A 27,995-nucleotide genomic window follows, 5' to 3' on the forward strand; every position below is an offset into this window, starting at 1 on the left:
ACCCGTACTTCTTTCGTCATATTACCTGTCGGTGATGTCGTGGATTTCAAATCCCCGTCACCTGGGATCTCAGTTGGTCAGCCTCAGCATATTTCAAATTCGTACATGCTTGTTCTGTGGCTATAACAAAATCATCAATTGGGATTTATCTGGAACGATGGCATATATAGTTCATTCCCTTAGCGAGTAACGTTTTCTCGCTATTGGTGAGCTCCTTAGTAGAGATGTTGACTACAAATTTATTTAGCATAGAATCATTTAGAGCTGCATCTGCGTTGGTTTACAAGATGGTTTAGTTATAAGTGGCGTTGTTAGGTTGTGTCGAACGCTCTTTCACCTATACGCTTCTTGTGTTTGTTCTTATTCCCTACAGTGTCACTCGATACCAGTTCTCTACGTCGAGATGAGGGGGCTCATTTACTCTCGCATATCTATGACCAAGCACTAAACAAAGCGTAGTCGAATCGAATAATTTCGGTACATATATATCAACTAAGCTTACAGCGAATTGCGTTGACAACTCGTTCATAGTTTACACCTTTGTGCACATACGCTTCACTTGTCATGTGTATGATGAAGGTGACAGAGTACATGCTGTACTTTTCATCGAAACGTCACATATAAACACTTATTGGTTGTGCTACATGAGTCTTTTCACAATCCATACTTACCAACCTGAAGAAAATGTTTTGAAAGAAAAATGGTTGAAGATTTCACCCATATATTTTACTTGTGGTTCGGATTCAATGGTATGTGTATTACTATTAATATTAAACCAAGCAGAAGCAACCATATTCAATTTTCTTTTGGGACCAAGTAGGACACTTCTAGCTGTTTTCCCAAGTTGAAATGAAAGTTTATTATCTTCAAGTCAATCGTGACAGGATTCCGTTGTTTTATATAATTTATTTGATATTATTTTTGGATCAACGTGTGAAAAAAATAATTGCAGTATCATCTGCATACGATATGAGTTTGCACTCTGAGTCGATACTATCTGCATGTCATTGACATATGTTAAAAATAAAAGTGGGCCTAGTATACTACAATGGGGTACCCCACAGTTTACATCTTCAATGTTAGAATTAGTCTTGTTAACTTTAACAAAACTTTTGTTTAGATATAGTCTGAAGACGCTTTTTGATCTGTAACCGAGTTCTATACACACAAAATAAATTCATCTTTACTCGGACATTTTTTAAAATGGCGACCTGAAATTTGGAATATAGATGCATGGAATCAAATGAATTATACACCTTTGATATCGCTTACTTTAGAGAGTATTTTCAAAGACTTTGTCTGGGGACGCTGTAACTTACATGTCGATACACACATTTGCCAAATCGCCGATTGTTAAAATGAAATTCCTCATATCTCGTTCAATTTTTCAAATATCAAATTGAAATTTAGTATTAAGGTGTATTATAGCCATATGAACAACATATCTTCTGATGTAGCCGTTACTTTATTCGGTATACTGTTGTCGGTTGAAGACGCTTATAAGTCTGACCGCCGAGCAGTTAGCTTAACCATAAAGGGTCATTTAAACGCTTTACACCGAAAACACGTGTGGGTACAGTGCTACAGAAACTGTAACTGCACGCTCTATTCTTTTCGGCTGCTGTGACACCCACTTATACAGATCTTCCGCTATAAACCGATTGGCGTGCACATAGGCCTACTTCCCTTTGGAACTCAATCTAGGTATTTATAACGATATATTTAGACTGTTAGATAGAGTTCACACAAGAATTAATTAGTCTGGTTAGTTTGCACAGGGACCCGAGAATTTATTTCAGCGGCTACGTTTTTACCTAAACTAGTGTGTTCAGACTAACAGGTCCAGTACACTCTGCCGATTGAGCTATATAGCTCAATCGGCAGAGTGTACTGGACCTGACTAATATTGGACGTTTTAGGAATTAAGATCGACTCTCGGTTATTATGGACACCCCCAAGGATGGTATATCCACAGATACTTGGTAATCAATTGCGATTTACATGTAACACTCGTGTCAGTTGAATCTAGATGAAACTAGAAATTAGAGTTGATTGTGAATATCGTGTACACTTTATCAGTATGGAATGTTTCTTGTATCCTGACTAGACAGTGTGTCACAATAGGGGAACATCAGTATGGAATGTTTCTTGTATCCTGACTAGACAGTGTGTCACAATAGGGGAACATTTATCATGATTAGACAATGTATCATGGTACGGAATATTTCGGTAATGTTTAAGGGTTCAATTCAAGAACTCGTACAGATATGTTTGGAAGATTATGAAAGTCAAACATGGAGAAAAATTGTGTTTTTTACTTGTCTTTTGAAATATGGCGGTTATAGGGACCAACATGTATAATATTGGTTTTATGAATGAAGTATTTTAGAGTTCTAAAGAAATATGATTTATACAAATTAGTACATGAATGTTTATCAAATGGATTATTTCCAGTGAAAAGTACATGGAAAGCGAAAATAAAGCATAATGTACAGTTATATGAAGAAAAAGCATGTTAGGAGAGAATGATTGGGGACCGCAATTTCTGCAGATTTATATCGGTTCATGATAATTTGGCTCCTCATGACATATTGTGGAAATCGTGAAATTTGGAAACATTGTGATTTTACCACGGTCTTAGATAACAATCTAATCTAATTCCGTGGATTTTACAGAAGACAGGATCAATTATGGTGTCAAGTCATTATACATATGAATTTATGTTTAGTGTTAATTTACACTCTCATTCGGACTTTGAATTATTTCACCTACCAATTGGTGGCAAATTAACATAATTCACCTACTGATTGGTGGCAAATTAACATATGAACTGATTACATCAGAGTTAACAGAATTTCGTCTGGCATCAGTCAATTATATTTCAAAAATGCTTAAGGCATACTTCGAATGATTATTCAATACTCTTGTGTATATCATTAAATGAGAAACACAGTCATGTTCAAAAGAAAGCAAACTACTTTCATTCTTAGCAATGCTAATTATGTACTCTTTTGTAAACTTTCTCAAATTGATTAACCTATTCCTATGGTGTTAACTTTTTTTATGTTGTGCACTAATTATGCCTTTTTGATTTTGCTTTTATTACCTTATTCATCATTGTAACTACATTATTCTGTTTGTAAAATCTTCTTAAAGAAGGAAATAAAGAGAATAATTATAGTAGAGGACGTGTATTGTATCATAAATAAACAATGTGTCACAGTAGAGGACATGTATTGTATCATAAATAAACAATGTCACAGTAGAGGACGTGAATTGTATCATAAATAAACAATGTGACACAGTAGAGGACGTGAATTGTATCATAAATAAACAATATGACACAGTAGAGGACATGTATTGCATCATAAATAAACAATGTGTCACAGTAGAGGACATGTATTGTATTATAAATAACCAATTTGTCACAGTAGAGGACATGTATTGTATCATAAATAAACAATTAGTCACAGCAGAGGACATGTATTGTATCATAAATAAACAATTTGTCACAGTAAAGGATGTGTATTGTATCATAAATAAACAATGTGACACAGTAGAGGTCATGTATCATAAATAAACAATGTGTCACAGTAGAGGACATGTATTGCATCATAAATAAACAATGTGTCACAGTATAGGACATGTATTGTATCATAAATAAACAATGTGTCACAGTAGAGGACGTGTATTGTATCATGACTAAACAATGTGTCACAGTAGAGGATGTGTATTGTATTATAAATAAACAATGTGTCACAGTAGAGGACATGTATCGCATCATAAATAAACAATGTGTCACAGTAGAGGACGTGTATTGCATCATAAATAAACAATGTGTCACAGTAGAGGACATGTATTGCATCATAAATAAACAATGTGTCACAGTATAGGACATGTATTGTATCATAAATAAACAATGTGACACAGTAGAGGACGTGAATTGTATCATAAATAAACAATATGACACAGTAGAGGACATGTATTGCATCATAAATAAACAATGTGTCACAGTAGAGGACGTGTATTGTATGATAAATAAACAATGTGTCACAGTAGAGGACATGTATTGAATCATAAATAAACAATGTGTCACAGTAGAGGACGTGTATTGTAGCATGACTAAACAATGTGTCACAGTAGAGGACGTGTATCGTATCATAAATAAACAATGAGTCACAGTAGAGGAAGTGTATTGTATCATAAATAAACAATGTGACGCAGTTGAGGATGTGTATCGTATCATAAATAAACAATGTGTCACAGTATAGGACATGTATTGTATCATAAATAAACAATGTGACACAGTAGAGGAAGTGAATTGTATCATAAATAAACAATATGACACAGTAGAGGACATGTATTGCATCATAAATAAACAATGTGTCACAGTAGAGGACATGTATTGTATAATAAATAAACAATGTGTCACAGTAGAGGATGTGTACTGTATCATGACTAAACAATGTGTCACAGTAGAGGACGTGTATCGTATCATAAATAAACAATGTGTCACAGTATAGGACATGTATTGTATCATAAATAAACAATGTGTCACAGTAGAGGATGCGTATTGTATCATAAATAAACAATGTGTCACAGTAGAGGATGCGTATTGTATCATAAATAAACAATGTGTCACAGTAGAGGATGGGTATTGTATCATAGATAAACAATGTGACACAGTAGAGGACATGTATTTTATCATAAATAAACAATGTGTCACAGTAGAGGACGTGTATTGTGTCATAAATAAACAATGTGTCACAGTAGAGGACATGTATCGCATCATAAATAAACAATGTGTCACAGTAGAGGACATGTATCGCATCATAAATAAACAATGTGTCACAGTAGAGGACGTGTATCGTATCATAAATAAACAATGTGTCACAGTATAGGACATGTATTGTATCATAAATAAACAATGTGTCACAGCAGAGGACGTGTATTGTATCATAAATAAACAATGAGTCACAGTAGAGTATGTGTATTGTATCATGACTAAACAATGTGTCACAGTAGAGGATGTGTATTGTATTATAAATAAACAATGTGTCACAGTAGAGGACATGTATTGTATCATAAATAAACAATGTGTCACAGTAGAGGACATGTATTGTATTATAAATAACCAATTTGTCAAAGTAGATTACAACAATTTCAGTACATGAAACATCATTTAGAAATCATTTCTTATATAAATGAGGCAGGTTTAACCATCGTTGACAGCGGGATGGGGCCTTAAAAGGAGAAATCTATTCAGATTTAGGTTTAACTGCTTTCTGATAGCTTTACTGACAAATAGATACCCACTGCTGACAAAAACTACCATCATGGAAAACAAATTCTTAGAATATTTCATTGAAAGTTGAAAAGTTACCATTCTCCCTGCTCAGTCTATGTAGTCAGATGTCCGTTTAGGCCCATGGGCCTCTTGTCATTGATACATTTTATTTAAAATGAAAAAGTATCTCTTTTTTTCTTTTTGTTTCAGGATACAGATTTAATGCTTGATTTAATTTAAAGAAATCGACATGATGAGATGCTGTTAACTTTCATAAAGCCTGCCATCATCATGCAAAGAAACATCAGAAATGTAGAGACAAAATTAGAATAAAAAGATGAAGTGAACAAACTAGACAATATTTATGGCTTAAACATGTTTTTAAAGATTAGTATGTACAGACAGACACTCATTCAGCTTTGTACATACAGGTTTGGCTGCTTCAAAACCCCTGTGTGGATCACAGGAGTAGTAAACCCTTCAGTTTGGACCAGCCCTACATACAATCTACAGTTTAACAGGACTCTATCTCATGCAAAGAAATCAGCCTTACAAGGTACTATCTACAACTTAAAGGCACCAGAACATATGCTCAAACTTGTAGAAAAACTCTGTACTGAAGGTCAGCCCATTGATGTTCCTTTTCTGAGATCTTCTTTGAAGGAAAAAGGACTATATCATGAAGAATTTTTTCCATATTTTACATTGAGTGTGGCTGATAGAACAAACCAAACCCAGGAGTCTATAGAAACAATGGTGCAGGATCTGGCCAGCACACAGTTTGGTATCCCAGAACTTTCCATTCTGATAAAAATCTATGGAAATCATGGATTAGAAAATCTTGTGTTGTCCACATATGACCGCATGTGTGAAATGTCGGATGGAGCTTTTGATCTAGAAACTTTAAAAGCAGTAATCTCTGCTCTCTCCAGCACCAGTAAGTGGAGGAAGTGCTTCAGGCTGTTGGATTTGGGTCTGATCATAAATCCAGAATCTCATATAAGTTTGATCAACGTCCTGGCAGCAGCAGCCCGAGAAGGAGATATTCATACATTCTGTGACCTTTTAGTTAAGATGGATAATGTCATAAATTCAACTGGGATTAGCTCCGTAGCTCAAAATTTGCCAATACTTTTTACTGAAAAGGCGGTTCAGTCATACTTGTCATCAGTGGACAGAGGTGTGGAACATTTCACATTTGAAAACTTGTTCTATTTAATGAGAAAGTACAAGTGTTGTTTCAAAGAAATGTCAATTCCATCAGTTATTACCCAACTGGAAAGGTTTGTATGTTTTTCCTTTCTTGTTTTGTTTCCACATTTTCATTTGTTTGCGCATGGCTGTAGTTCACATCTGCCAAGAGACCAATTCAAGTGTCCGAGCTTATACCATGGTGTGTGACAGTTTTTTTAGGTTTGAGAAGTCTTACAAATTTGGGAAAAATACATATATACAACTTCTGTTCCTATTTTTTGGTCACCTGAGCTTTAGCTAAAGTGACCTATTGCTATCAGTCTTCGGTCCGTCCTCGTCCTTCGTCCTTCGTCCGTCATCTGTCATACGTTAACATTTCACATTTTTCAACTTAAGCTGAAATACTGACGAAGGAATTTCATTGATACTTAATGGGAATGTTACTGAAATCAGGAAATTCCAATACGGCCGCCACGGCCGCCATTTTGAAAAAACTATTTCGAACTTAAAGTCAAGTTCTACTGGGCCGATTGAACTGAAACTTGGTAGGAATGATCGACTCATGGTCCTGACAAAGTGATGTTATTTTTCGGGTCGATCAAAAATCCAATATGGCTGCCACAGCCGCATTTTTGAAAAACTATTTCAAACTTAACGTCAAGTTCTTATCAGCAGATTTAACTGAAACTTTGTAGGAATGATCGAATTATGATCCTGACATAGTGTGTTTTTTTTCGGGTTAATTAGAATTACAATATGGCCATTTGCGTATAGATGTAGTTCACATCTGCCAAGAGACCAATTCATCCTTAACTTTTTTTTACTCAAATTGGTACATATTTCAACAACAAAAATAAATACTGTAGGACTCAAGTGACCGTTAAGGCCCATGGGCCTCTTGTAATTTCACCTGGTGACTGGTCCGAAGGACCATGGTTATATAATGCTGTACCATAATACTGTAGCATCCGTCCATCCATCCAACAACTTCTTCTTAACTGCTGACTAGAATTTAATCAAATTTGACTGGAAGTATCCCTAATTGGTTGGGATTCAAAATTGTACAAATGTAGGGTTGAGCCAAAAAAGGGTAATTTGGCAATATGTCTTTAAGAGACATATCTAGAACTAAGAGATGGATCAACCATATTTGGTTGGAAGGATTCTCAGGTGGTGGTGGGTATTCAAAATTGTACAAATGATGGGGCTGACCCACCTGGAGGGCTGAAGGGTGGGACCAAACAGGTCATTTGGGTCATATTGCTTTAGTAGCCTTCTTTGAAACTAAGAGTTGGATATCAAACATACATTGGTTGGAAGCATTCTTAAGAGGTGGGGATTCAAAATTGTACCAGTTGAAGGGCTGACCCCTAGCTGGTCTGAGTGGTTGGGCGAAAAAGAGTTTTAACTTGGAAATTATTAAGTTTGTGACCTATAACCATATGTACAATTGCTGAGTATAAAGAGCAAATTCTGATATGCTTTCAGGATGGCTCTGTGGTTCTTTTGCCTTACCTGCAGAGATTTTTCTCTGAGTCATTACTTTATAATGGTTGAGATCCACACCCCATAAAACATATATAAAATTGCTGGGCATATCGTGATGAACACAATCGTGATATATTAGAATTGACTTTGTGGTCAGGCCCCCACCCTTAGGGACTTATATATAATTATTTCCTGGACCATATCTTTGAAATGGGTGAGATCCCCACTACATAACCATATATATCATTGCTGGGCGTAAAAAGCCAGTCATGATATACATTGTAAGAATTGACTCTGGGGTCAGGCCATACCCCTAGTGTTTTAGTTTCTGGGTCACATCTTTGAAGCATTTTAAATCCCTACCCCATTACTATGTATACAAATGCTGGGCATAAAAAGACAAACACAATACTTAATGTTAAAGAAAAAAAAAGTTTATTTTTGGGTTTTTCGAAAAACCAGGAAATATGATGCTGACAAAATTTGAACCACACAAAAAATTGACCTAGAATGAATATTTGAAGAAAAAAACTATTAAATCTGATACAAAATTACTTCTTCTGAATTACTCTTAAGTCCTTGGGTGATGATATTTGGCCATCGGTATGCTGGGATGAAAGGCTTTCAAGTTTTTGAAATGAGTAACCTTCATAAATTTTCAATCTTGTAATAGGTTCTTTTGTGTGATTGGTAGTGATATTGAGCCTGTAGCTTTATTTAGTCCATTTAAAAGTATTTGACCTTTGTCCACATTTAAGGTTACAAGTGTCAGCTGAATAGCAAGTGAGTGATGCAGGCCCATAGAGCCTCTTATTCTGTTTAAACTCTACATGTTCAACACAGACACTGAAAATGCCCTAAAATGAAAACCACGGGAGGTAGACTAAAGGACCATTGACTAATAATTTACATTTTTATATTTTCAGGTCTGGCTATTTGGCTCATATAGCAGATCTGTACAAGTAAGTTATATTGTAAACACATATAGGTACGTATACACTGAGTGCTTTAAACAATATATTCATTTGGAATGGTCGATAATATTCGACTGATATTAACTCATTCATCCCTGAAATTTCATAATGAACTTTTCCAGCCTTTGAATTGGAAGTTCAAATGTGTCTTCAGGGGTGAATGAGTTAATAAGATTAACCAACTGAGCTAGTGATCAGTTACTCCACCAACTGTGGTACCCCTGTACGGTTGCTCTATAGTGTTTTATATCTGAAATAAAATTAAGGTAAAGAGCACCAACAAGTTAAACTATATTACCATTTTCACTATTGTGAACTACATTGTATTTGTTTAAAGCTCTTTTGGAATGAAATATTCCATAATAGTCTCATGTTGCCATGCATTTTACAGAACTGTAGTTGTCTGAAATTTGAATGTTAAAGAATAAAAAGTTCAGTTTTTTTTAGAACAGTGCAGGAGTCGAACATTTCAGACCTTTATATAGCAAAAGCCCACAATTTACAGGAATTATGAAAGCACAACACCAATATTAGTGTCCTGTTTATGGGCCACAAATCACATTAAAATCGTCACAGGGGAAGTTACTCTAAGCCAGAAAGAAGCTCCTTTTGATTGCTTCATCTTCTTAACAGAAGGGAGAGTACTCAAAGTTAAAAAACACTTGAGTGGAAATCATCTTCGCGATTATAACGGATGCATTGGTACCCTTTACCTTAAGTGGAGGTAACTGCTTGTATGAAAAACGCAGTGGAACTCTCTGGTGTGTCACCTGCAGTCGAACACCTGGAATCTTTAACTGCATAACAAGAGAAAGAGAAATGCAATCCCCAAACATGGATTCGAACCAGGGACCTCCAAACTCTAGATCGACGCTCTACCATTTGAGCTACCTGGTCTCCGACGATTAACCCAGTCCAGTTCTGCTACATTCCTCCCTCTTTTTTCAAAGTCGTTGCCCCCATGTACACCAATATTTACGACCCAGGTTTGGGTATCCCCTGGCCAGACTTTCACCCAGTGCTTTAAACAAGGGTTGGCAATCTTGCCAATTTTGTAACAGGCGAAAGAGAAATGCAATGGCCAGACCAGGATTCAAACCCAGAACCTCCGAACTCAGAGGGACACCAATTGAGCTACCTGGTCACTGACGATCAACCCAGTCCAGTTCTGCTACAACTGTAAATTGTTTTTATGTTCCAGAACAGATAGTGGCGGGTCCAGAGTGGCTGGCACTGGTTGTTTTCCTGTCTAACTGAAGACTGTCCATACAAACTATTTATTAACTTAATTAGTTAGAATTTAATTTGGACACATGATTATTGTTGCCTTTTAGCTTAGCATAAGAGGGTTTCGGAGAGTTTCGAGGTGCTGACAACAAAAATGGACTATTCCACGTTTTTATGAAGTAATGCGCTCTGGACCAACACCAGACATTTATCTGCCACATTTTCTAAGTCTGGTGTCAGGGCCAGAGGAAACTACCTGCAATTTTTATGGTCAGTTTTAGCAGACTACAACTGCCCAACCTGTTTATAATTAAGTATACGGCTTAAGCTTCACACTTCAGAGGTTTCATGATAAAGTATCTTCATCAAGATCTGGTATCGAAATATCATCATTTAGTGTGAATCTGCTGTATTGTTTTAGCTATACACGTCATCATGTGTAACTATATGCCTATAGTACACCTCTTGTAAAAAATGGGGCGACCCTAATGAGTGTCCAGGGAGGTATGAGCATCCAGGGAGTTTTCAGGATGGTATTCACGTACACAGGAACTTGTTATTTATTTGTTTTTACTTTTTTCTTCAGATTCATACATTTTCCGCTTGTTCCATTCTACTCAGCTGTAAATGAGTATGTAGTTGGTTGGGCAGTGCTAAAAATGTTGAATACTAGCTATGAATGCAAAATGGCAGCACCGGCTGTATGCTCCCCTTGGAGTTGATAAACATATATTGGCTAGTTGCAAAGGCCCTATAACCACAGATAATAATTTGTGAACCGCTTTGAGATGACCTACAAACTAGGTTATGATACTTGACCAGAACTAGGCTGGGATGAATGACTACCAAGGTTGTTAAAAAGACAAAAGTCACTGGGTAATGACACTTGACCAGAACTAGGCTGGGATGACTGGCTACCAAGGTTGTTAAAAAGACAAAAGTCACTGGGTGATGATATTGGGATTAGGGGCTGCCAAGTTTGTTCAACTGAATGAACTTGTTAGACTTTCACTTGTGTCAAATGTGTTAAAACAGGTCGTTTTGAATAACCAAGGAAAGGTAAGGAAAGTTAGCCTGTAGCTTTATTTCGGCTATTTAAGTATATTTTACCTTTTTTTCAGTGACAAGGATGATGTTACTGTTTGGAGTTATCAGTAAGTATAAATTCTTGTTTGTATGACATAGCCTGTGAGGTTATGTCCTTTGGCAAGCCTGTCATTTGTCTGTCATATTTTTGCATCTCTTCTCAGACTAAATTTGCTATAAACCAGTTCACATACACATATCATCAGTAGGTAAAAATACCCAGATTTGTTCATGTGGCCAGAGGGCCATGTTAGGGGCTAAAATAGGATAGTTTGACTCATTATTCAGGATTAGACACTAACTTTTTTTGCTCGGTAGTCCACAGGACTAGTTGAAAAGATTATTTACTAATCCTTTGTCAATGTGACTAGTCCAAGATTTCCTGATAAGTAAACATTGCCATCTACAACATGAAACATCAAAAGTAATTGACTGTAGCATATAGGGGACTTAAGATAACTACTGCCATAAAAATATGTTGAAGTTTTAGTAAATTTTTGACAATTATCATGCAATATATCTTATTAAAATCAGTTTTTCTAAATTTTAAAAAGGAATATTCTTATTTTATAATCATATTTTCAAAGTTCAAAGGACCAGTTAGGTTATAGGTGATACACTAGTCCTTGCTGAAATCTACTAGTCCAGGACTAGCAGACTAGTGTTAGTGTCGACCTCTGTTAAATCTACCAGTCCAGGACTAGCAGACTAGTGTTAGTGTCGACCTCTGTTAAATCTACCAGTCCAGGACTAGCAGACTAGTGTTAGTGTCGACCTCTGTTAAATCTACCAGTCCAGGACTAGCAGACTAGTGTTAGTGTCGACCTCTGTTAAATCTACCAGTCCAGGACTAGCAGACTAGTGTTAGTGTCGACCTCTGTTAAATCTACCAGTCCAGGACTAGCAGACTAGTGTTAGTGTCGACCTCTGTTAAATCTACCAGTCCAGGACTAGCAGACTAGTGTTAGTGTCGACCTCTGTTAAATCTACCAGTCCAGGACTAGCAGACTAGTGTTAGTGTCGACCTCTGTTAAATCTACCAGTCCAGGACTAGCAGACTAGTGTTAGTGTCGACCTCTGTTAAATCTACCAGTCCAGGACTAGCAGACTAGTGTTAGTGTCGACCTCTGTTAAATCTACCAGTCCAGGACTAGCAGACTAGTGTTAGTGTCGACCTCTGTTAAATCTACCAGTCCAGGACTAGCAGACTAGTGTTAGTGTCGACCTCTGTTAAATCTACCAGTCCAGGACTAGCAGACTAGTGTTAGTGTCGACCTCTGTTAAATCTACTAGTCCAGGACTAGCAGACTAGTGTTAGTGTCGACCTCTGTTAAATCTACCAGTCCAGGACTAGCAGACTAGTGTTAGTGTCGAACCCTGATTATCAAAAAATTATATTCTAGTTTTGTAATTGTTGGGTTTGATTCTCTCATATTTAGCATGGCTAAGATGAACCTGAAATTGTTGAGTTGGTATAGAGCTATAGAGTTACATGTTCCAAAGGCAGAAATGGCATAAGTGTGCAGATTTTAGATTCGTTCAACCTGAATCACCTGTTAGTCTTCTCAATTTATTGAAGATTTAGTGCAGCTTATTGAATATTTGTTTTAAAATGTAAATTGGAATTCAAAGCAGTCTAACTTTGTCTAATATATCATCGTCTGATGGTGGGCTATTCAAATCACCCTTCGTCCATGGTCCGTTGTCAGTCCGTCGTATGTTCTTAGACAATTCTTGTTATTGCTATTTCTCGGACAGTCCTGGTGGGATCTTTCTCAAATTGGATAAGAAGGTTTCCCTTGGTCCCATGCATGTTTACTTTTGAGACTGATTGGATAAACAAGATGGTTCACATATAGGATTTCGACTGAAGGTTAAATTGTTATTGATATTTCTTAGGAAGTGCTTGAGGGATCTTTCTTAAATTTGATATGTAGGTTCCCCTTGGTCTGTAGTTGTTCATGTTTACTTTTGAGACTGAGGAAATAAACAAAATGGTCAACCAGTGGCCATCTTGCATTTTGACAGTTAAAGTTTGTTATTGATTATTTTCAGAAAGTCCTAGAGGGATCTTTCTCAAATTTGATATGTAGGTTCCTCTTGGTCCTAAGTTGTGCATGTTATATTTCGAGAGTGATCATGAAAACAAAATTGCTGCAGGAAGAACTTCACATATCTTTCTAATATTGCATTGTATCAGTTCTATTTCTTTCACTTTAAGTACTGTAATAGTAAATATGTGAAACAACAAACTCATTTTCAAGGTTGTTTTTTATACACAGCAGTATGAAGTTTAGATCAAAAGTTACCTCAAGGTGCATTTACTGTATACATGACTCGATCCAACAAATAAGAGAAAATAAGAGAAAAGATTGAACTGACATATAACAAATGAAGATGACACAACGGTGGGCACCGAGATCCTCTGGGATCTCGTGTTTACAGAGTTATGGCCAGATGTTAAAAAATCCTTGTCTGGACAACTCGTCCAAAACTACTAGGATAATTTCAAGGGAAGTTTTCAGATATGATAACTACCCCCTGTTGTTGTCCATCCAGGTTTTTTTCCCCCAACCCTTTTATGAAGTTATGTCTCTTTGTTGAAAAATCCGTGTCCTGACAACTTTTCCTAAACTACTCAGCTCTGTAAATAAAGAAATCATTACTGATGGGGGACTATTGATTGCTTTGCAATACTTTGCCTTCGCTAGCCTTTAGCTAACAGTTCTGGTTTATACGGGAGTGGGGGTATTAGTTAGCCTTTGGCTTACAATTTAGTTAGTCTTAGCAAATATTGATTTTATATGAAAAACAATAAATACAAAATCCACTTAATGAGCAAATCATCTTCATCTACCAGTTCTTTTAACTCCCAAAATGAACGGTTTTAAATGCCCTGCAAAAATACCAAACTACTCTGTGTCCAATCTGGACATACGGGTGTAGGATGCCAATTCACCTCAAACTTCCTCTTTTTTCAATTCGGAGAAAGCAAATGATACAGTTCTGTTTCTAAGGATGGTAACTTTGTGTCATTTGTTAATTCTTTCTTTGTTTGTTTAACCAGTAATCCCTGTAATCATTTAACTACGTATACCTTTTGCCTTTTTTCACCATATATTTTTATGTAAAGCGTCGGTACCAATGCCATGACATTGTGTTTTAGTCTCCATTTGTTTTTTGTTTATATTTACTTGTCCATGAAGGATTATTCCAAGTCTGGCAAGCAGGGCAAGAGGAAGGACAAAGCCAGGTCCTCCTTTGGTTGTACGGGCGACCCCATGGATTTTGTATTTGTTTGTTTGGGGTTTAATGTTCTCGCAACTGCCAGGGTCATATGAGGACGGGTACCTAGGGAGACACAACAGCTAGGGTCATATGAGGACGGGTACCTAGGGAGACACAACTGCCAGGGTCATATGAGGACGGGTGCCTAGGGAGACAACACCTGAAACAGAAAATAGATAGAAAAGAAAGAGACAGGAAATGAAAAAAGATCCCATATGTTGCAATGGGGGCATCTGATCAGTTGTGGCCTCCTCCGTGTCCTCTTGGTATATACACTGAAGAAAACCCCCTATTCTGCAGGGTACCCACTTTAGTCACCTTGTATGATACAAAACAGAAGACAAACAAGAAACCACCCTCACTTCTGCAATGGGGGGACGACCCCATGGAGAGTCCTTCGGCGGGTACCTTGTTGACAAGGCCCCACTAAGTCCCAAGCCTTTGGCTGGTTCCAATATTAAGAGACCACAGGTGTTGGCTATCCTGTTGCCATGAAGGTTGGTCCCCCTTCTATGGGTGTTAGCTAGCTAGTTCATCTTTGAAAGGAATGGTCCTCCTCCAGTCTCTGACTTTTTTTCCTCTTTTATAATTTTATTCCCTCCTTTCATGTATACTGTACAAATATTCACAAACAAATATCACATTCACGTTCTCCATACGTCAATCTTTGCACCACTTGTTAACTTATCATGTTAGTTACAATAAACATCAAAAAGAAAATATTTATCACATTTTTGCCAAATTATTCTGTTTCCTAGTGTTTCATTATTGGTTCTTGATTATGTTATTTTATTTTTCATTTGCAACATTTTCACATCCATATTCTCCTCTAAATTGCCAGGTCAGATCACAGCAACATACAACATAACTGTTTATTAATCTTTCAATCAATGACATAAACACACCTGGTATAAATGAAGTCACTTCCTCACAACCACATTTTCATCCATCTTAACTGATCATTAGTATCTTATCAGAGGAGGGGTATATACAAATGGAGTCTGTCTTTCTGTTATGCTCATGTTCACTATGTGTTTCCCTGTCTCCACATTCCAATATAGTTCTCAACTTTAATGAGTAATACAGTACAACATTTCTATAGCTCCATACACTCAGATACAATAATGCACCAGAAGGATTTTAAGTGTGTCAGATTGGCGTTGGACAGGCGTATTTTGTTCTGCCCTGCGGTACTTGTGTTTAATTAAAAAAAAAAAAAAATGTAATGTAAAACCCTTTTTTATGATAAAACTACTTCCCATTTCAAATGTGAGTCCCACCCTCCTCCCTGTCTTCTCTGCCTCATTTAGGTTTTTAGCTCACCTGGCACGTCCGTTCGTTCGTCCGGCGTCCGGCGTCTGTCGTCCGGCGTCGATATTTTACTTTAAACGACTTCTTCTTAATAACCGAAAGGCCTAGGGTGTCGATATTTGGCCAGAAGCAAACTTGGATAAAGGGCTACAAAGTTTGTTAAAATTAATGACCTTCACCTATTTTCAAGGTCACAGGGGTCAAATTTGCTTGAAATCTTTAAACAACCTCTTCTGAATAACCATGGGTCCCAGGATGTTTATACTTTGCAAGTTGCATCCTGAGATGAAAGGCTATACAATGTGTTCAACATAATGACTTTGTTCGACTTTCAATCACAGGGGTGAAATGTTAAAAAAAAAAAAAACTTTTGAAGAATTTTAATCATAAATACTGATATTTTGCCTGTAGCTTTATTTTAGATCACTTATAAGGTTACAAGTGTGAGTTTTATACCAGGTGAGCGATGCAGGCCCATTGGGCCTCTTGTTTGGTTTTGGGTGCTTTGTTCTTTTTTTTCAAATCTATAGAGGAAGTTGGAGGTGTGTATGCATTATACACCCCTATGTCTGGTTCGGACATAGAGTAGTTTTGTATTTGTGCGAGGCATTTGAAACTTGTTTGGGAGACGTTAAAGAACTTGTAGTTGAAGATGATTTGCATGATAATTGGAGGTAGTAAGTAATTTTATCATTATGAATAAAAATTAATTTGTTGATTTTACACCCTTAAGAATTTTTCTGAAAGGTAACAGGCATTATATGATCCCCCTAAATTTTGATAGGTGTATTATGTATATAGTGCTGAATTGACTCTGTTAGGCATGACAGGACTTGTGTGTATTTGAGGGTCTTTGACCCAATGTTGACTGCCGGTTAGATTCAGTGGCTGATAATGAGAGTAGCTATATCTCGGTTGTATCTCTGTCCCATTTAATGATACATCTTTGTTATTTGCATTAAAAATAAAAATATAGAACAAATTGATACATCGCTTTTGATTTTGGTTTTAGGGTTATAAATTAGAGAAAATCTGTTTATATTTTAGGCGACCAAATTGTGTCGTTTGCAACTCGCCTTTGAACAGACACGAGCTAACCATTGAGGAGTTTGAAGAGCTGAGAAAAGCTTACTTCACTTTGAAGGGTGTCAATGTATATCTCAAGAGCAAAACTTCAAATGTGCCGCTACTGAGAAATCTCATCCAACAGAAGGGTCCATTTGATGTGGTCATTGATCATCTTAATACATGTATTTTTGGCGGTAAAAGAGACACAGAAGCGGTAAGATGTGTTATTTATGTCCGAAACATAAAGAAAATGAAGAAGCTATGAATGCAGGCTTTTCTGCCTCAGTGTTTGTATAACATTAAAGATATACAATATTGAATGCTAATGAAGTGATAGGATATCACAGCAATGTGACTCATATCTCTATATCAGACACACAAATGTCTTAATGAGTTCTCGGGTAGTCTTCAACCTTTATATACTGGGTATTGAAATCAGTTTATTACAAGTCCTAATTACGATTTCTGGTTCTAATGGGCAGATTAATATTACAACCATATTGTAATGTTAGCATGCTTATAGCTCATGGGGATCAAAGTTATGCAAATAGGGGCTGACCCCTCTGGGGTCAAATGGGTGTGGTCAAAAGTGGTTGATTGGCTGATGCTTTAAATTACATCTCCCTAAAACAACTGGGCAGATTTCAACCAAAATTTAATGGAAGCATGCTGAACCCATGGGGATCAAATTCTGTACATATAAGTACATATAAAGGAACTGACCCCTCTGGGAGCTGAGGGTAGGGATTGAAAACGTATTGAAACTAGCAGGTTTGCTTTTAATGACATGTTGTCCAACTTTGGAGCAAAGAGACAGGTCAAATGGGGTCAAATTGTCATATTTGCTCAAAAGACATCTTTTCCCAGGCTACATGTCTCTAACAAGGTTTGCAGAAACGAACATAATTGACCAGATCAGGTTATAGATGCTCTAGTGGTGTTTCGTACAGTACATGAACTAAGATTGTGATAGATTTGAACTCATTCACCCCTGAAGACACATTTGAATTATTCCAATTGAAAGGTTGGAATAGATCATTATGAAAGTTCAGGGGTGAATGAGTTAAAGTATATATGCTTGATACCAGATGAGAATAAAATCATGCTCAACCTTACTCGGCAATTGCCTACATTTGATCTGTCCCTGCGCGTTGTGCTAGTTGTGGGGCTCGTCATAATACTAACAAAAATAAGGCAAAATTAAAATTATGTTGAATAATTTCATAAGTATACCGGTAGTACACAACCACACCAACTTTACTACTGGTTGTGTTGATAATGTCTAACGACCCTTTCAGTGTAGCTATTGTCTCCCCAGTGCCCATCACAGGTGTTGATCACTTGGTTGCCAGCTGGTCGGACCTCATGTAACAGTAGCTCGGGTAAGGCTAGTTTTTAAAAGAAAATTTGGAGAACATTTTAACGACTCCGGACAGAAATGGGTTCAGTATTTGGTATCATGAGGGGATCGCTTTTGAGAAGGTTCAATTTAGGGAAGTTCCACCGTAGACCTTTAAGGATTTATTCCTATAAATAGCAGACACTCCTGGAGCTTAGATTGAAAAAACAAAGTCTCATGAGCTGATTTGTTTTGACGTCATTTCCATCCAAACTACTTGGCTGGTTCAAAGAAATTGTGATGGTAGCTTGCATAACACTAAAAATCCAAACTTATACAAACACAGGGGCTTATTATCCTGGAGGCTTAGGGCTAGGGTAAGATGCCATCCAATTTGCTTTAAGGCAACTTCCCCTCCCACATTCTTGAAAGCTTTAACCTATCTGTGGTGTTATCATACTTATAGCACATGGGGATCGAAAGTTATCCCATACAGGGGCTCACCCTCCTAGGTGCTTAGGGGGCAATTTAAATTGGCTTATTTGTTTAAATATCTATGTTCCCCTTGGTCCCAGGTAAAAACGATATAAATGCTCACTTGTTCTTTTCATTATTTGATGTTATTATACCCTGCAATGAAGTTGGGGATGGAGTGTGGTGGGGAGGGGGGATTTACTGGAATCAGGTTGTCTGTCCTGTTCGTCTGTCTGTAGATTTAATTTTGTCTGGACAACTTTTCTGAAGTTATGCACCTCCGACTACTATTTCAATCCAGAAATTATTATGAGAGTTATGCCCCTTAAATTTCGTCTTCGCCCTATATTCATGAAAATGTTCTCATGCTCAAGCATGGATTATGTCCTCAAAAAACTTTCTTATTACTCACTTAAATCATGATAATTGATCAAAAAGTAAAATGTATAAATTGAAAACAGTATTCTGCTTCAAATATTTTTCGAATCATGATCAAATATTTTTTTTACTATTAATCTATAACCAGAACAGGAAATTATGCTTGAGCACAAAACCCATGCTTGAGCATAAGAACAATTTTATGAATACAGGCCCAGATATCTTTTATGCTATTTGACCTTGAGAAACCAGATGAGATATACAAAGACATCTTGGGATGGCAGAGTGTATAAGTGTAAACCGAGGTCGATTAACAAAGATTATGTAAAAACAGGGTCGGGACCAAGCGCTCATTCGAGTAAGTGGGGTTTCACTGTATAATAATGATATGATAAAAAATATGTATATATATTTTTTCCTTTCAGAGTTTATCTATTATAAAACAACTTTCAAGAAGAGGACTAAGCTGTCTTGTAGTTACAAGGAAAGATTATTTCAGAAGTGTTCCAATGGACTTGAAGACAGAACTTAGCGAACATGCTACAATATTTGTTTCTGGAACAGTGTATGTGAAATATTTTGAAGTCTATCTTCATTTTATAGGACTTGCTCTACTAAATCATTTGCTATATGTTATTACTTAGCTTTTGAGCTAATAAGAGCGTAGCTCTTTAATGGTAATACCTGCATGTGTAAACTGAGTTGCTACCCCTTGCTACACATGCCCTTAATTTTTATGCCATGGTGTGGCGTCCGTCAAATATCAAATATGTTAAAAACTTTAAACAACTTTTTCTGAATAACCAAAATGCCCAGTGTGATGATATTTGGCACGTAGCATGCTGGTATGAAGGGCTACCAAGTTTGTTCAAATGAATGACCTTGGCTAATATTCAAGGTCACAATGGTCAAATATGTTTAAAACCTTTAAACAAATTCTTTTCAATAACCGAAATCCCAGGGTGATGATATTTGGCCAGTAGCATGCTGGGACAAAGGGCTATCAAGTTTGTTCAATTGAATGACCCTGACTTTTTATTCGAGGTTACAGGGGTCAAATATGTTTAAAACCTTTAAACAACTTATTCTGAATAACGAAGTGGCCTATGATAATGGTATTTGGCCAGTAGCATGCTGGGATAAAGGGCTACCAAGTTTGTTCAAATGAATAACCTTGATCTATATCCAAGGTCATAGGGGTCTGAATAACCAAGAGGCCTAGGATAATGATATTTTGCCAGTTACATGCTGGGATGAAGGGCTATAAAGTTTGTTTAAATGAATGACCTTTACTTATATTCAGGGTCTGTCACAGTGGTCAAATTTGTTAAAACCTTTTAACAACTTTTTCTGAATAACCAAGAGGCCTAGTATAATCATAGTGGGGATTCAACGAGCATCCTTGGGCAAAAGGGACTCAATTTTATATAAACAGTGAGTGTGGCCCACCTGGGGGCAGAGGGGCGGGGCCCAATAGAGGCTTATGCCATACTGTGGTGTCCGACCGTCGTCTGTACGTCAACAATTTCTTCAAATGACTTCTTCTTAACCACTGATTGGAATTTAACTTAATTTGACTGAAAGCATCCCTAGGTAATGGGGATTCAAAATTGTACAAATGGTAGGGTTAACCCCCCAGGGGGCTGAGGGGCAGGGCCAAAAGGGGACAATTTGGCTATATTGCTATAAATGACTTCTCCTCTGAAACTTTTCTTCTATAGAACTAAGAGATTGATATCAAACATATTTGACTGGAAGCATTCCTAGGTAGTGGGGATTCAAAATTGTACAAATGGTGGGGCTGACCCCCAAGGAGGCGGAGGGGTGGGGCCAAAAGGGGGCAATTTGGCCAAATTGCTATGACTTCTTCTGTAGAACTATGCATTGGATACCAATCATTTTTGGTCAGAAGCATTCATGAGAGGGTGGGATTCAAAAGTGTACAAATGGTGGGGCTGACCCCCCAGGAGGCTGAGGGTTGGGGCAAAAAAGGGTTATTTGGCTATATTGCTTTAAGCAACTTTTCTTCTATAGAACTAAGAGATTGATATCAACCATATTTGACTGGAAGCTTTCCTTGGTAGTGGGGTTTTAAAATTGTACAAATGGTGGGGCTGACCCCCAAGGGTAAGGAGGGGTGGGGCCAAAAGGGGGCAATTTGGCTAAATTGCTATAATGACTTCTTCTGTAGGACTATGCACTGGATATCAATCATATTTGGTCAGAAGCATTCATGAGAAGCAGGGATTCAAAAGTAGTGGGGCTGAACTCCCTGGCTAAATGGTGGGGCAAAACATAGTTTATTGCTTGGAAACAGTAGAGATCCTCACCCTATTACCACATATATAAGTGCTGAGTATGAAGAGAAGAATTCACATATGATTCCAGGATTGCCCAGGGGTCTGGCCCCACCCTTGGAGACATAGTACCTGGGTCATAACTACAAGTGCTGGGCACAAAGAAACGAATGCAGTCATGATATAAGAATTGACCCCAGGGTCTGCCCCACCCTTGGAGATTTTACCCCTGGGTCATAACTTTGAAACGGTTAAGATCCCCAGCCCAATACTATATACACAATTGTTGGGCATAAAGAGACAAATGCAGTCATGATAGTATAAATGATCCTGGGGTCTGACCACAACCCTAGGGACCTAGTTTCTGAATCACACCTTGGAAACAGTTGAGATCCTCACACCATAACCATACATAAAATTGCTGGGCATGAAAAATCTAATACAGATATGGAGAATATTTTGCCATGATTACTTTTGATATCCAGGTGAGCGATACAGGCCATCTGGGCCTCTTGTTATAATTATAAAGTTACTGTCAGGCCTAGGTCTGTTCCACGCAGTCATCAGTTGACGGAAAAAGCTGTTTGCATACAGTGTTGTTTTGGGTCTAGGTGTATTGAATAGTTTCATCAGGCTTTAAGATGTAACCTTGTAAGATTTAATTAGGTAGAATGGTACAATATTATGAATAATTTAAAGAAATATATATGCTTATGTTTATCTCTTCTATTCTGTAAGGATCAGCATCGATGATTATTATTATGATTTCCCTTGGTTTATTGCAGCTACGTAGATGATTTGAACATATTAGATGCCGTTTTTCACTGTGGATTCAACACTAAGGTGCTAAGCAATGACAAGTTTTCTGATCATTCATGCCAACTTGGGAGCAAAATGCAGCTGGCTTTTCAGAGGTGGCAAAGTTGCAGACAGATCACCATATTGGGTAGATCCAAATTAATTGTAAGTAATATGTTTTAATGTTTTTATACACAGCTTTGAGAATGTGCAAAAATGTACTTGAATGTAAACTGAAAGGGATCCTGTGGCTGTAATGATATTTGTGACACAGGAAATACCGGTTTATAGAAATGAAATACGATATTGAAGAGTTTTAATTTCTATTTAAGTTTTTATTAAGTTCTATCTTAAGGTTACAAGCTTGAGATAAACACCATTTGAGGGATGCAGTTCCATTGGGCCTCTTGTTATTATACATGTCATAACTTTGGCAACATGGACATGGGTACTGCACCTCTCTCATACTCTCATGCTGGTAGGGGGTCAGTGTTGTGACAGACCATAATGTACTGCACCTCTCTCATACTCTCATGCTGGTAGGGGGTCAGTGTTGTGACAGACCATAATGTACTGCATAAATAACTTCTTATATAAACATACATGTGATGTCTCTCGTTTTTGAGAATCAAAACGGCCATCCCCGGATTTTCCCGTCCAACACTCCTGTCGAAAAATGTGGTAGCGTCGTTCTAGGGTGGATTGAGGGGTTTGATTTGCCAGAGCTCCTCACATGAAATCAGAATTTGACAGATTTACAAATACCATTGAAAGTCTACTTAGCGGAACATTTAAGTAGATGTTTTTTGTTTGTCAACTAGCAAATCTTCAAATACATTCAAAATTAAATGCAGATACCCTAATTTGACAAATGAAACCAGTCCTGTTTCTCACTTGTTTTATAATGGTACATTTGCGGGGGAAGGTTTTTGGGAGAGCATTGGTCTGTTGGAAATAATACATGCACACCCATGGTCTATCATCTAATTATCCATGGCTATTAACCAATGAAAATCGTTGTAACATTGTGAATTTGGTAGAATACTTTATACCCTTCAGTGTCCATCCATCATCTTTTCTTTGTCTTTACTCTCCTAAGACATATTTCAATAAAACGTCTTATATAAATAATCTGTTCACTTCAGGGTTTTACGTCAATTTTTAGTGGAGTTAAGTAATGAAGTTTGTCTGAAGCATTACTTGCTTACTTTTCGCTTGTATTCATCAAACCTACAATGATTATGTACCTCTGGAAGGCAGAGTGGTGAATACTAAAGTCTCCTGTCCCGCTCCATACGGTTATTGCCTTTTGATCTTTTTTTCATACCAAAGATTGTAAGGAGCATAACTTTCTTGTTATTTAACCTACATTCATCAAACTTCTGATACTTATGCAGAATTAAGGTGAAATGTCACATGCTAAATTTGTGTTTTTTTGTCTACTGAATGAAAATTTGCAGCATAGCATTCTCTCTATTTCAGCTACATTCACCAAATAATTAATATATGTATCTTGTCTAAATGAGGTAAAAAAAAAAAACATAAACAAGAGGCCCATAGAGCCTGTATCACTCACCTGTTTCTTTTGTTACATGCAACTGACATATAGGTAACTTCAGACCAAATTTGGTAACTACAAGACATTTTAACACCTCTTAAACGGTTCTGAAGATATTGTTGTTTGAAACTTGAAATTTTGATTTAAAGCTTTTAACCCATATTGACCACTCCCGACTTGCACTTAAAGTTGACCTTTGACCTCATTACTGTAATAAGAGCGTAGCTCTCGGGCGCCAAAGGTGTGCGAGCGAAGCTTTTTAATGGTAAGACATGTGTGCGTAAACAGAGTCGCTTCCCCTTTCTACACCTTGTCTTTAATTTATTTTCGTCCGGAAGTAGACGTCCAGTGGGGAAACCGGAAGTGTATCCTTGAAGCAAAGACAATTGTGTTTCAACCCATACATGAACATCTTCATAGAGTGAAAACAATACCCATGTTTTATTAACTGTTTATTTCGATAAAAACTAATATACATAACATGTATGTTTGAAAAAAATCTATCACATAAATTTTGATACTACCAGGCATGAAACGTCATACAGAGATTATCATACGATGACGTCACAATCACGCCACACTCCATCTGCCTTCATCGTTTTTTTCCGGAAAATCTTGGAACTGATTGGTCGTTGCATTTATCTCTTTCATGACTTTTTAATTTCAGTTTTTGCCACAGGCACAAAAAGTAAAAACGCAGATGTTTTCTGAAGATCCTTTTTGTCATCAACTACTGTTCAAGTTCTGTTAATGTTTCTACCGGGAGATATTTTCAAAAAGAGCCGCATTAAACCAATAGGTCAACGTGTACATTTATTTTACATCGTCTAAAATTTCATCAGCTTTTGTTTTCATTAGTTGAGGATATGAATGAAATTATTAAAAAATTTGATAGTCCTGTTATAGTCTTTACATAATTTATGTATGCATCAACACTCATAAAAGAAACAATGGATAATTCATTTATGTCGAAATCAACAATAAACGCCCTTTTTCAGCAACATATAACTTATAACTATTTACAGACAGAAACTGTTTAATTTTATTTGGCATCATTACTTGTCAAACCTCAGTGACAGTTACCAAATGTGAAATTCAATCCGGTGTTTCAGGATGGAACAGGAATTCTAAATATCGATATAACGACAATCTCAGTTACATCAAAGTATAACAATGTTTTCTTTTTTTAATTTCATTTTTTTAACTAACATCTCTATACATTTACTTTTATTGACTTATTGTCAAATATGTAATATGCACTTTTTTCTATAGTAATTACCAAATAGTGTTTTCCCACCTCAATTCAATCATTATTTTTGTGACCTGGCGGAAGCACGCAGATGATTTAATTCTTAATGTGGGAGGAACGGGAATATCCGGAGAAAACCTGCGTGGTCGGGCTGGTAACCGGGATTGAATCCGGCCATCTTTGTGAAGACGAGCGCGCTATCCACTACGCCACCGACCCATCATTACGCACAAGAACAAATATCTACTTTAGCTTTGAAAATGGTGTCATTGATGCAAAAATTATATTGTGAATATATTTTCACCAATCATCAAGGTATCAAAAAATCTATATACGGGAGACCGTGGCAAGTTCGGCCACCCCTGATATTTTTGTTTTTGATATATTTACAACTTTAAAGATCTTAGCAGTTCAGTTGGCTGGGCATTCACACGAAAAAATGGCAAGGAAAACTCTAATGTAAAATTACTTAACAGGAGAAAGATAATCATGATCTCGCTTCTAGTTATGCGAACTTTCTCTATTTTTTTTATGGTCAAACGTGTAACACACTGACAGCTTCAAATGATATACATGTACATAAAAGCAAAGCCAAGCACTCGCTACCATATTGCGCTGTACGATAAGAATTTATTGAAATATCAACTTGGGCCCGGACAGTTTCAGCCAATGATACTGTGGCAAGTTTGGCCCATGTAACACATAAAAAGTCGTAAAGTTGGCGGTAAAATCTGACGTGCATGCTTTATAACGTCATAATTAAGCTGATTCCAATGGGGCTGAACTTACCCGAATGCCTGGCCGAACTTATCCCATAGCAGGGCTCGTTCGGCCATCCGATCATCTGAGAGGGATATTAAATAATTTTCAAAAACGGACGTGCTGCCATACTCCCCAAAACGGACTTTAATAAAAATGGGCCGAATTTGCCCCGATCTCTGCTGCTATTATGTCAGTCTTAATCTCATTAGAGTTGATGTTTTATTGTTATCCTTCGACTAGCCGACTTTAAATAGATTTTATCTTGTCTCATTCTGAAAGCAGTATTATCTCATTCTAAATCAGTAAATATCAGAGATCAACAAAAACTTCGCTCTTTTAAGGTTTTGCCTTTTCATATTAAAGAAAACAATTCTCACAGATGGTCTACATAACATACCCAGGTATCATGACTCTAGTCCAAATGGTTCTTAGGATATTGTTGTTTGAAGTTTTTAACATATTGGACCCCTGTGACCTTGAAAGTAGGGCAAGGTCATTTTAATAAGGAAACTTTATAGTACTTCATCCCAGGTACCTACTGGCCAAATATCATGACCCTGAGCCTTATTGAATTTGAGAAGATTGTTAAAGCTTTTAACCAAAGTTGAATTTTGACCCCAACTAGCATTTAAAGTTGACCTTTGACCTCATAACTGTAACTGAGAAAAATATTCAAACTGCTGGTCTACATAACATACCCAAGTATCATGATTCAAGTTCAAATGGTTCTTAGGATATTGTTGTTTGAAATTTAAACATATTTGACCCCTGTGACCTTCAAAGCAGGTCTAGGTCTTTTGAATGAGGAAAGTGTATAGCACTACATCCCAGGTACTTGCTGGCTAAATATTATGACCCTGGGCCTAATGGAACTTGAGAAGAAGATTGTTAAAGCTTTTAACCAAAGTTGACATTTGACCCCCGACTAGCATTTAAATTTGACCTTTGACCTCATTACTGTAATTGTGAAAAATATTCTTCAGAAGAAGTCGTTCAAATGAAAAAGTTGACCGACAGACGGGCGACGGACGACGGACGACGGACGACGCAGTACGGCATAAGCTCAGTTAGCCCTTCGGGCCAGGTGAGCTAAAAATAGTACATTGTGTATGTTTTCCATTTTCAAGACGTTCTAGAAATAAATATTATTTCCTGGAGTGTTATACAATGTATTATTTTCTTGTTACATTTCGATATTTGATTTATACAGTAAAAACCACCATATGATACATCTCGTTTCATTCACCACCTTGCTTCCGCCAACATATGTCAAGATCCCGTCTTCTCATTTTCTACATAATTTCTTTCTACCTTTCCCACAATTGATAGCAAAGCATTTTTTTAATACCAACATTGCTGAGAACAATTGGTGGCAGTATGACAAGGCTACTTTTACTATATTCTGTTGCAAGAATTGCTGGTTAATATCCGTGTTATTAAGACTATGTTTAGTAACACAAAAGTGTGGTCGTCATCACTGCAGTCGAAATGGTGCAAACATGTAACACAAGTGTAATTATCTTTTCAGTTTCCTGAAAGTCCAGATATGCTTGTACAGGAATCTGAAGATGGATGGCACATCCCGTATGGACCAACTACCTCTGGTCTTCTGGACAAGAAAGTGTTATGTGTGAGGAGAAATAGTTATGAAATATAGAAGGAAACTTAATATTGTCCCGTTTGGACCATTGATCCAGTTACATTTGTTTTGTGGGTTAAAAAAAAGTCATTTGTGAGGGGGAAATAGGTAAACTTTCAAAAATCTAAAGCTTGAAGGAACTTTTTTGCAAAATTATGACAAAGAACATTGAAGACGGAGTTTGTATAAAGAGTATTTTATTTAACCATCAGTTGTATAACATTAACCTTCGTATACACTACTTCCCCTGAATTACAGCATTCAGACCATCTCTGGTGTGTCAGCTATATTCTGTTAGGTAAATTTATAGTACAAGTGTACTTGCATATTAATGAACAATACAAGTTTTATGCTTCCATTATGTTCACACATTCTGCACGGTTTTTAAGCATAGAAAACGTTAAGTGAAACAAAAAAAAAATGTTACTAAACTCATTCATCCCTACATATATCTAAACTAGACTTGTCCAGTCTTTGATTTAGTAAGGTGGAAAAGTGACTAGTGGTGAATGGGTTAAGAGTGGACATCAGTTAAGAAAATGATTAATGAAAAAAAAAATAGCACGTTCATTATTGTA

At 36.9% G+C, this 27,995-nt stretch overlaps 1 protein-coding gene across 1 annotated transcript; it reads left to right on the top strand.

Annotated features, from left to right (window-relative positions):
• The first annotated feature begins 1,564 nt into the window (after positions 1–1,564).
• Positions 1,565–27,976, top strand: LOC110441521. The gene is made up of 8 exons (XM_021484693.1): positions 1,565–1,704; positions 5,498–6,570; positions 8,896–8,931; positions 11,292–11,324; positions 16,903–17,137; positions 19,540–19,679; positions 22,197–22,374; positions 27,307–27,976. The coding sequence occupies exons 2-8, from the start codon at positions 5,663–5,665 to the stop codon at positions 27,433–27,435; spliced, it is 1,659 nt and encodes a 552-aa protein (XP_021340368.1). The 5' UTR covers positions 1,565–1,704; positions 5,498–5,662; the 3' UTR covers positions 27,436–27,976.
• The last annotated feature ends 19 nt before the right edge of the window (positions 27,977–27,995 follow it).

This window comes from Mizuhopecten yessoensis, unplaced genomic scaffold (genome assembly GCF_002113885.1).
Source record: "Mizuhopecten yessoensis strain PY_sf001 unplaced genomic scaffold, ASM211388v2 scaffold716015, whole genome shotgun sequence".
NCBI classification, from domain to species: domain Eukaryota; kingdom Metazoa; phylum Mollusca; class Bivalvia; order Pectinida; family Pectinidae; genus Mizuhopecten; species Mizuhopecten yessoensis.

Coding starts and splice junctions, on each gene's coding strand:
- LOC110441521 (XM_021484693.1), top strand. CDS start 5,663: ATGTTTTTAAAGATTAGTATGTACAGACAGACACTCATTCAGCTTTGT. Junction 8,932..11,291: donor CATATAGCAGATCTGTACAA/GTAAGTTATATT, acceptor CCTTTTTTTCAG/TGACAAGGATGATGTTACTG. Junction 17,138..19,539: donor GTAAAAGAGACACAGAAGCG/GTAAGATGTGTT, acceptor TTTTCCTTTCAG/AGTTTATCTATTATAAAACA.